The sequence below is a fragment of the Primulina tabacum genome, chromosome 11, assembly GCF_025594145.1.
Source record: "Primulina tabacum isolate GXHZ01 chromosome 11, ASM2559414v2, whole genome shotgun sequence".
NCBI lineage: Eukaryota > Viridiplantae > Streptophyta > Magnoliopsida > Lamiales > Gesneriaceae > Primulina > Primulina tabacum.
The window spans coordinates 9,683,443-9,695,012 of NC_134560.1; the positions used below are offsets into that span (position 1 = coordinate 9,683,443).

The window sequence follows — 11,570 nt, forward strand, 5'->3', positions numbered from 1 at the left end:
GTGATGACATGCAATCCACAGAGTTATTCACAAGCATTTGAGATGAAGCACTGAAAATAATATCATCTACATACACTTGACAGATCAAAATATCATATTTCAGTTTTTGAATGAAAAGAGTTTTGTCAACCTCACCTCGTTTGAAGCCCAACTTTATCAGATTGTCAGCTAACCTACCGTACCATGCCCGTGGAGCCTGTTTCAGTCCATACAAGGACTTCTTCAATTTGTAGACATGGTCCACCTGGTGAGGATGTTCAAATCTCTTAGGTTGACTGACATAAGCTTCCTCATTCAAAATGCCATTATTATTATTCTTGGGTTCAATTTGAGACACAAAACACGAGTGACTTACCTGGGAAAACGTGAAGCTCATGCAAATTAAACCAATCATTTTGCGGTAGTCCACCTTTTCTTTGTTTCTTGTTTGCACACCATCATGTAATTCACCAATGATTTGTGATGATGGATGATTCTTCTGAAGCTTGTTGGGAATTTCTCTTTCACAATTGATCACCACATCATCATTATCATCGTTATCATTATCCACAATTTCTTTTTGGTTTAGAGGCGGTGTTGTGCTTGGTGTTACTTCACTGGTCTCAACACCAGACTCAAAACTGTTTCTGGTCAGTGGCTCACTTATATCCAGCAATTCTTCTACATCATCCTCCGGTTTTTTAACTGCCAGATCTGCAAGATCATCAAACACAACGTTAATTGATTCCATTGTAGTCCTGGTTCTTAGATTAAATACACGATAAGCACAGTTATTAGTAGAGTATCCAAGAAACAAACATTTATCACTTTTGGAATCAAATTTAGCTTGATCTCTATCATTCAACACATAACCTACACAACCAAAAATATGAAAATATTTAAGGTTTGGTCTTCTTCCCATGATAATCTCATATGAGGTCATTGTAGAACCACTCCTTAAATTAACACGGTTGGAAATGTGACATGCCGTATTTAAAGCTTCGGCCCAAAAACATTTTGACATATTCTTAGAACTAAGCATGAACCGAGCCATTTCTAGGAGGGTTCGATTTTTCCTTTCAGCTATGCCGATTTTTTGAGGGGTCTTCGGAGATGAATATTCATGAGTGATACCTTTCTTATGGCACAAAGAAATAAAATGAGAATTTTCGAACTCCTCACAATGATCGGTTCTTATTTTAACCACCCTCATATCATACAGATTTGTTATCCTAGCATGCAACTTCTTAAAAGCATCAAATGTATCAGATTTTTCTTTAAGAAAACTTACCCAAGTAAAATGCGAAAAATCATCAACACAAACAAACGAATATTTCTTACCACCCAAGCTCTCAACTTCCATCGGACCCATTAGATCCATATGCAAGAGTTCAAGGCACCGTGTTGTCCCAAAGTGTTGCAACACCGGGTTCGCAACACGAGTTTGTTTACCTTTCTGACACGGTCCACAGACATATGAGTTACCTGAACTTAAATTTGACATACCTCTCACAGCATCAAACTTACACAGATTCTTCAAAGTCTTGAAGCTCACATGTCCCAGTTTTTGATGCCATAGGTCTAAATCACTCACCTTGGCACTTAGACAACCATCACCTTCTCCCAATTGATAGCGATTGTCAGCAGAACGAGTACCTGACATTACACAAACATTGACATCATTAAAAACTTCACAATTATTTTTATTGAACTTAACATGTAAATCATTGTCACAAAGTTGACTTACGCTTATTAAGTTTGAGTTAAGTCCTTCAACGTGTAGAACATTATGAAGTTCAGGAAGTCTGTCAACATTCATGGTTCCTTTGCCTACAATTCTTCCTTTGGCACCACCACCATAGGTTACACGCCCACTTTTTACTTCAACATAATCCGTGAGGTGTTCTTTAGATCCGGTCATGTGGTGTGAGCACCCACTGTCAAAGTACCATTCACCTGCAATGTTAGTTTTTAAAGAAGTATAAATGACATTGCAATGAATAATAGCTTTTGGTACCCAAACTTTCTTCACAGGAGGTTTCTTGACTGTTGTGTTGCGCCTGGTGTTGGGCAACACAGTGGGAAACACCAGATTTGCATGCCAGTTCATATAGTCATTTTTCAGTTTAAAACAGAAAGGTTTGATGTGACCTGGCTTATGACAGTAGTGGCAAATAAAATGTTGCTTTCTTTGCTTTGATTTAGAAGTTGACACTGGCTTCTTGGTTTGTGGCATCTTCACTGGCGGGTCAACTTTCAAATGAGAAGAGGAAGCTCTGTTTTTTTTCAGCAATCGTTCCGAGGCTTCCTTTGAGATTGGCAGAGTCTTCATGGAAGGTTTCACTATTAAGGGGACATAGCAGTCTTCACTTGCCTTTACAAACACGGTTGATTTTGATTTAGAGTTGGAAGTTTCACCATGTTCATATGTGCTTTCAACATATCCATGACCATTTTTGTTGTCCTTTCCCATAGTTAGCATTGAGTCAAGTTTTGATGAACTTGAGCTGAGTTTAGCAATAGTCTTTGAGGCCTTCTCAAGATCATCCTTGACTTTGCACAGTTCGAGGTCCTTCTTACTCAACAAGACTTCCAGTCGAGACATGCTACTCTTTAACTCAGTATTTTCCTTTGAGAGCATAGAATTTGTTTCATTTCTTTTGATCCAATCTTCGTATAGCTCTTCATACATAGCCTGCACACATTCGAATTTGAGTTCATCAAAATCAGTATCCTGGATTTCATGATTACTTGAGTCATTGTGAGATTTAGCATTGAGACACAAGGATTTTGAAGTGGTGTTGCGGCCCGGTGTTGCAACACCGGAGGCAACACCGTGCGGGTTGACTTGCAGCCAGCATTTTTCTTTCAAACCAGCAGTGTTCGTGGATAGTGCGTCCATTGGGATTCTGTTAAATTTCCTGTAAAAAAACAATAAACCAGAATCAATCACTTAATGTATCAAGCGTTGGCTCTGATACCACTTGAAGGGAATTGTTGCTCATAAACGTACATGAAATAAATTAAAACATTATAATGTGTGTATCAAAAGTTAGTGTTGTGCTCTGATATTGTTAGCACGAGTACACAACATGCAGCGGAAATTAAGTATTAACACACAAATATAACTTTAATAAATAAATACCAGGTTTAAATTATGCACAAGTACGAATACTTGTGTGATGCCTCATGGCAAAAAATTCACTAGAAAAATTATGTAAATCGTTTACACCAAAACAATACTAGTGAAAATATCAAAACAAGATTCTTTGACACTCCAAAGAATTAAAAATGCATCAAAATAAACCACATAAAAACTAGATGCATAAAATAAAAACGTATTGCTTAAAACCAACGAAACCACTCTTCGATCAACACTCTGCGTCAGTGTTGTTCTTGAGTGTTGGCAACACCAATCAGCAACACGGTATATGTGAATCAATCACACAAAATCTTCAACACGAAAATCTTCAATATCTGAACTCTCTGTGTGTTCCGAAAAATCCAGCAGCTCTCATACGCTGTAAAGTGATCAACCGATCACATGAAAACGTCTCATAAAAATTGGCTCGGCTCTCGTATATTTCTTCTATGCAAGAACTCCTTAGCCGACCTTTACGTGCACTCCCGAAAACCTCCAGCTGATCCTCTACACAACAAAGTGATCACACGATCACACACAACTTCAGCCTGCACAATAAAGTGACCACTCAATCACATAAAAACTGCAGAGCAAATATATGTTGGACTCTTATAATTTCTTCTATGTGAAAAGCTCCCTAGTCCAACTCTCTCTTCTCAACCTCTCATGCGGCCGTGAAGTTCTTCTGTTATATAACCTTTGCTTGACCTAGAAAAAGAGTCCTAGAAAAAAAATGGAAATAATATTTTCATTAGTTATAAAACACTTTCAAACAAGGATAAAATATCTTGGAGATAAAAATCATATTAAAAACAAATCATATAATATCTATAGGTAAATCAATCAAGATCTTATCATCTAGAAATAAATCAAGCAAAATATTATAATCTAGAAATAAATCAAATATAATCTTTTAATCTAGAAAGGCAAAATCTTAAATTGATATGATCAATTTAACAAAATAATAAAGGAATAAAATATTCCTTTCACATCCTATTGGAAAGAAGCAATCAATACTGAGATGGACTCCATTATGAAAAATCATACTTGGGAATTGGTGGATCTTCCACTGGGTACCTTAACCGTTGGGATGCAAATAGATCCTAAAAGGAAAATATAAAGCTGATGGAACTGTTGAAAAGTACAAAGCCAAATTGGTGACTAAATGATATAGACAAAGGTAAGGCTTTGAATTTTTCGATACATATCACAAGTTTCAATAATAACTTCTATTCGTGTAATCATTGTAATTCAAACTTTGTATAACCTTAAAATACACCAAGTAGATGTCGAAACCGCATTCTTGAATGGTGAATTTGAATAATAAATATATTTGGAACAACATGAATGTTACATTGACAAAGTTATGTTATCAAATAATTATAAGATTAAAGAGGGCAAAATATGTGTATATTAAAAGAACACGAGAATCTTATGTAATATCATGTCTATATATAGATGACATGATTATTATGGAGAGTAATAAAGAATGATCAAGAAAACAAAGAAAATTATGACAAAACACTTTGATATGAAAGATACAAATATTGCTGATATTATACTAGGGATTAAAATCTCTAGGGCTTCAGAAGAAATAGTTTTATCTCAATCTCACTATGTTGAGATTCACTACCACAAAAACGGTTGTAACTGAGGGTCTTGTTGAAAGTGCATTCAACTACAACGGTTTAAAACCTTTGTCGTTGCTATCATTTGAGACGGATTATTGATTTCGCTGGATTTTATCGTCGCTAATTTCATTAACCATCGCTCAAATTAAAACTGTTGTCGTTGCTATCATTTGCGACGGATTATTGAATTCGTTGGATTTTACCGTCGCTAATTTCATTAACCGTCGCTCAAATTAGCGACGGATATCATGAAAAACCATCGTTAATTAGCAACGGTTTAATAAACTGTCGCTAAAATTAGCAAATGTTGGTCATAGAGTCCGTCGCTATTTTTAGCGACGGTTTATCATGATGTCCGTCGATAATTTTTTCAGTAAAATAAAAAAAATTACTTCTAATAATTTAATAAATCTAAAAAAAACTTACAATCTGACTATGATAACAATATTCATGATCTTAACTAAAACTTAAAAATTTATAAAATACTGATGCGAAAAGATTTACCCTAAATCGAGACTAAAATCGTTTAAGAGAGAAATTTTAAGTGTTGTGAATTCGTGTGGAGGAAAATGGACTGAAAACACGAATATTTATAGACAATTTGCGACGGTTTTTGGTGTGACCATCGCTGTTAGCGACAGTAATTTGTGAAACCATCGCGATTAGCGACAGTTAGACAAAGACCATCGCTATTAGTGACGGTTTGTTATTTAACCGTCGCGATTAGCAACGGTTTGTTATCGCGACGGTTATGCAAAAACCGTCGCAAATATTAGCGACGATTATTATTAAACCGTCGCTATTAGCAATGGTTATTATTAAACCATCACTAATTTGAAATTTTTTAGCAACGGATATTATTAAACCGTCGCTAATTTGAAAAATTTTAGCGACGGTTTAATCCAAAATGTCGCTAATTTAAAAATTGCGATGGTTTAGCTTAAAACCGTAGCTATATATAGCGACGGTTTTGCAAAACCGTGGCTAAATTTAGCGACGGTTTAAGCGAAACCGTTGCTAATTTAAGAATTGCGATGGTTTTGCTGAAAACCGACGCTAAATTTCCAAAAAACACGCTTATTGACAACGGTTTTAGAAACCGTTGTCGATTGTATAAAAAACACGCTAATGGACAACGGTTTATAGAACTGTTGTCTTTGACCCTAAAAAAATACTCAAAAATAACGGTTTTCTTGACCCCCAAAAAGACAACGTTTTTTAGAAAATATTTTTCTTTTGCTTAAAAAAACGCTATACGACAACGATTTTCACTAAAATCGTTGTTAAAAAGTAAAAGACAAAGGTTTTAGTGAAAAACCGTTGTCGTATGTGTGTTGTTGAATATCAAATTTCTTGTAGTGATTGTCTTGAGGAAGTTTAATGCTTATGACTCCTGTCTAGTAAAGACGCCTACGAACGTGACCGTCCATTTTTAGGTAAAAATCATGGAGAACCTGTGTGTCAACTGGAATGCTCCGTAATTATTGAAAGTCTTATGTACATCACTAACTGTACTCGACCGGACATTGCTTGTGCGATAAATAACTTTTGACAGTTCACGAGTAATCCTAGTGATTCTTATTGGAAGGCTTTTAATGCACGCTGTTGATGATGTGCTGCAGGAAAATCATTTTTCTTGTAGTGTATGATTTGCATTATACAAAACATCATATGATGCTAGAAACGTATAGTGATGCTAATTAGATTTCTGCTACCAAAGACTCCAAATCCACTAGTGGCTATATTTTTAACATTGGTGGTGTCGTAGTCTGTTGGAGGTCATCAAAACAAACTTGCATTGTTAGATCAACAATGAAACATGAATTTATAGCACGAGATAAAGCTGCAGAAGAAGCAGAATGACTTCACAACTTTCTAGAGGATATTCCTTGTTGGACAAGTCCAGTGCCTGAAATAATACTTTGCGACAGTCAGTTGACAATTGCAAGGGCACAAAATATCATGTACAATGGCAAACCTTGACATATTCTTCGAAAACATAATACAATGCAAAAACTGATCTCAAATAGAGTTATCTTTATTGATTATGTCAAATCAAATGATAATATGTCGTATCCGCTTACGAAAACATTGAACAGAGATCAAGTATACAATTTGTTTAGAATAATGAGTTTAAAATCTACAAAATAAAGTTCCCGTTATAGGGAGGTTAAGTATTGAAATTTTAATGTTTTATTAATTTGTAAAAGAAATAATATAGCAAGATACTCTTAAAAAACCATCTATGCAAGTGTGAGGACAAACAACTTCAACAAAACACTTATAAAGACAAGAAGTGTTTCGTGATCAAAACAGACACAACCGATAAAAAATCAAATGGAAATGATAGAGCATTTATTGTGTAGGTACTGTTTCTAGTTTTAAACAAACCGCCAAGAAGTTCAAGATATCAAGTTGACTTCGTGGCCTAGTAAATTCGACAGTATTCTGCTACGAAAGGGTCAAAGCCAAAAACTACCTATCCTGATACGATAATTTTTTCGTGTATATTCTCTTTCGACATCACATATATTCATGCATTAATTTCGTTATGTATAATGTGCCAGAAAAAGTCATTTCTGCATGAAAATGATGAAGTTTCTCTACCCTTGTTTGAAAATGATGAAATGATAAGTTAATTTGATATTTATATTGTTAGAACCGTTCTTTGTGATTGATATGTCTTTTGGATCATAACCCTTCATTTAAACATAAAAAACCATGAAACCACAAAGTGGTATAATATGAACAGATGCAACTGTTTGCATCAACCACTTCCGTTTTGGTTCCTTCTAATATGATTCCTTCCATCCATTTCCATTCAGGTTCCTTGTCATTTTTATGAAAATCACCAACACCAATTTTACAAGGAAGGAAAGAAATTGGAACTTTGTCTAAAGTTTCTATAGCCCCATGGCTGAGTTATATGCTTCTGTTTCCCTTGTTTACAAGTCTCCACATACTTCCAGCTTAAATTACATATACAATTGAGAATTTCTCAACTTAACCACTCAATTGAAAACAACAAGGTGACGGCAAAAAGAATATAGAAAAATTCGGGATCGATCATTTTCTCATGCCTTTGAAGCTGCCATAGGTGCTGCAGCCCTGGCTGCAACAATTTGCTCGAATAGGTCTCTGATCTTCAAGCCAACAATCGTTTGGAAAAGACCTGTTCCGTTGCTGCTGCCTGGGAAATCCGAATGCTTCAACATCTGTTGTGTGATCTCTCCATAGAATTTAGTCGAGATGTTGCTCAGATGGCTCTCGACGTATATGAGTTCATCCAGTCTGTCGAATTGGCCATCCATTTCCAACACCGAGACCTGCACCACACAAGATGTTCTCTTTTAAACCGAACCATATTTGGGAATTAATCTTGTGTTATACATATAGGAAAAAGGTGATTGATTGTATCTACTAAAGATGAATTCTTGGTTGTGAAGTGATACCTCATTGCCGTAGAAGGAGTCAGGGCCGTAGGCGAATTTGATTCCGGGGTAGGAGCATGTTAGCTTCCTGCCACAGGGTATCCAGTTGATGGTGGATCCTTCATCAAATAGGTACACTGGGTTGAAGTACTTCACCTCTTCTTTCATTATCAGCCTCACTCTCAATACCTTCCCCTCATTGTCATCCGGTATCAGTTGTGTGGGCAACACTTCTATAACAACATCTGCATATTGCTTCTGTGGATCTGCACAAATCTAAACCTTCAGTCCGGAATATCATAAATATATATATATATATATATATATATATATATAAGACCATGTATATGCTCGCACGTCGTCGCAATCTGCCAATTCCATGTTTGTGTATTTGAGATTTTGGTGAGAAAGATTACCAATATAAGCGTCAAAATCTGGTTTCCGAGCTTCGATACTAGCTTTGATGCTTTCAAGGCTGTGTCCTCTTTCTGCCATATCTCTCTTTCATTTTTCACCAACAAACAGAACACAGAAACTAAATCTAATTACTTTAATCTGATGCTATTTGCAAAGAAACCAAAAAAAAATGATGAGTTATTATTAGTTACCTGAATTTTCCATGCAAATTTAACTTCATTACTGATGTCCAAGTAAATGCTGAAGTCCAAGAGATCTCTAACACGCGCATCGTACCTTTACATAATAATAATAATAATTTTAATTAAATACGACATTGTTCATTCGATATCGTAGAAGTGGATTAAGGAATATTTCTCACGACTATGAATGATTAATATTGTAATTTAAAATATTTTTACATTTAATACATTGAGAATTTTAACAAATTTTAAGCTGAAAAATTCAATCGTTTGACGGAGTATGCATGTTGTTGTGTTATTTAACAATGCAAAAAAATGATGGGTGAAATACATTTATCTATTGATGTTAAGATAGTGTATAAATTAAAATCCAGTTTTTTTTTTGTCACCAAATACTCTAATGAAATATTGAGAATGCACACTTCTTTCCAATTAAATAAACATCTTAGACATAACTTTTTATAAAATTAATACGACGAACACACTTGAGAAATCTGATGAGCTGAAATATTTTGATGATATTTCATACACCAGTGATCAAAATGACAAAAGATAAAATGATAAAGAAAATTCAGATCGCTACAAGTCTATTTCAGGTCAAGTAGATTAGTTCGGATGTTATTTGTACTAACCGGATTTTCAGCTGGTTCAAGGATGTTCGCATGATTTTAAAAAAAATTAACATCTAAGATATCTATTTAATTCTCACAAGGAGAATAGTGGTATTTGGAGAGAAAAAAACTCAATTAAAATCAACAGTGTAGTACTCGTAATATGATAAAAGGGGAAAAAAGCGACAAGGCATGGCCTCTAATTTGACGCATGGGTGAGCTAAAATCTGAGCTGCGACTATGGCCAAGGTTTCATAACACGACAAGCTGGTCTTAGTATTTGCATGTATCGGAACACTTGATTAACGTTAACAACACACACATATTTGCAACTTACATGGGGTGTAGTCCTTCGATAACGAGAATCTTGGGGGGCTTGATCAATTCAGGAGGATCCAACAAACCAGAAACATGATTGTATATAGGCTTATCCACAGCAACTCCATCTTTAATGGCCTTAACCTGTTCGTACATAAGATCAAAGTTATTGGCTCTGGGGTCGAGAGCAGTCACTCCCTTCTCTTTTCTTCCGGTTCTATCGAGTGAATGGTAATCATCCAAGCATATCACGGTGGTGGTGTCACTTATGAGTGTGTTTGAGTCAGGATTTCCGCCTTTGGGGGGCTCGGCGGCGCCACCGAAGACGCTCGTCAGCCGCCGCATGAAAGTGCTCTTCCCGCAGCCGGAATCGGCAGCTAAGCCAATCACTACTGTTTTGTCAGCTGAGCATGAGATTTCAGTGAAGAACCTCTTGCTGTTGGGGGATTTTCTCTTGGTGTTTGTGTAGAAAATTACTTGTTTCTGGTTGAATCCTAACTGGGTTTTTGGTGGTGTGGAGATTGAGTTGAGGGATTGAGCTGTATAGACTGTACAGACCGCCATTTTTCCTGGTTCTTGGTTCTCCTCTTTCTTGACAGAGAGAAAGAGGAGTTGAAGTGAGGAAAAGAGAGTGTGTTATTATTTAGATTTTCCAAATGACTCCGATGACATGAAAAATGGGTTTTTTTCTAAAAAATTCTTTGGTTGTAAAGGAAAAAGAATGTGAGGACACAAAAGAGTATGAAAGAAGAGGTTATGGTTGGCGCAGGAGAGATGGGATAGAACCACACAAATAAGACAGTGAAGTTGCTTATATGGTTATGACATAGGAAGTACAGACATTGATAGAATTCATCATGGTTCTAAAACCAACAGTTTTAGCTGACTGTAAAACCACATGACACCTTCGGTTATATATGTATCAGTCCAGCTCGATTTTGTGACGTATAATTAGCATAATTACACTTAAACTGGTCTAGTCGACCTGAAATATGACTTGTAGCAAATTAAGTTTTCTTTATAATATTCATTTTGTCCACTGACATATGAGATATAATCAAAATACTTCATCTCGTCAAATTTTCAGCTGATGTAGAGGAGAGTGTTCATGAAACTTTTATAAAATGTCAAGATATAACATGTCTATTTAATTTCTCGGGAGATAAGTGTGAATTTTTCGATATTTCATAAAGAGTTTTTATGCAAAAAAAATCCAAAATAAAATGGGAAAAATTTTCAATTTTCATATCTAATATATAAAAGTTTATATCATTAATTAATCTCGGTTTTCAAGAATCATGGTTTCAATGGGACTCGTATGCCATTTTACACTTTATGTCATTTTCAGTTGTCTAAAGGGGATTATATATAGTAAAAATGGAGCTACATAACATTGAATGCAAAAAAATACAAATAAAAATATAAATGGAAAGAATTGGTGATGATGATAAGGTGATAGATTGTAGGAATATCGAAAGCTTGGTGGTCATTTGTTAGAGTTTGGATATTTGTGTGCCACGTGGCAGAAGGATGGTGGCCTGGTAGAAGATGAGAGTTGTGAGGGTATGGATCCATTTTGGTATTCTTTCGCAATAGCAGACTGCCTCTGCTTGACACAATTGAACCCCCAAAATCGATATTAGATGGCTTCTTGGACCATTTGATAGAGGTTCAGGACATCCAGTGTCGTAACTGATATTTTAAGAGCACGAGTTAAGCTAAAGAAACTGGGTCATTCAAACAAGAAGTCACTTGATTAATATAGGAGGTCTCTGGTGTTGCAGATTCGATCGGGATATATGAGATGAAGGGACCGTACTGTACGTTAATCATAATCGACTGGTTCTTGCAGACACTAT

At 35.7% G+C, this 11,570-nt stretch overlaps 1 protein-coding gene across 1 annotated transcript; it reads right to left on the reverse strand.

Moving 5' to 3' along the window:
• Positions 1 to 7,630: 7,630 nt before the first annotated feature.
• Positions 7,631 to 10,485, reverse strand: LOC142517956 (phosphoribulokinase, chloroplastic-like). Its single transcript, XM_075620493.1, has 5 exons — positions 9,731 to 10,485; positions 8,792 to 8,876; positions 8,600 to 8,684; positions 8,205 to 8,449; positions 7,631 to 8,078 (listed from the first exon to the last, which is right to left on the reverse strand). The coding sequence occupies exons 1-5, from the start codon at positions 10,273 to 10,275 to the stop codon at positions 7,827 to 7,829; spliced, it is 1,212 nt and encodes a 403-aa protein (XP_075476608.1). The 5' UTR covers positions 10,276 to 10,485; the 3' UTR covers positions 7,631 to 7,826.
• Between the last annotated feature and the right edge of the window lie 1,085 nt (positions 10,486 to 11,570).

Excerpts from the sequence above, each read along its gene's own strand:
- LOC142517956 (XM_075620493.1), bottom strand. The coding sequence starts at position 10,275 with ATGGCGGTCTGTACAGTCTATACAGCTCAATCCCTCAACTCAATCTCC. Across the intron at positions 8,877-9,730 it reads ATCGAAGGACTACACCCCAT|GTACGATGCGCGTGTTAGAG; the intron begins GTAAGTTGCAAA and ends TATTATGTAAAG. Across the intron at positions 8,079-8,204 it reads ACTCCTTCTACGGCAATGAG|GTCTCGGTGTTGGAAATGGA; the intron begins GTATCACTTCAC and ends TGTGTGGTGCAG.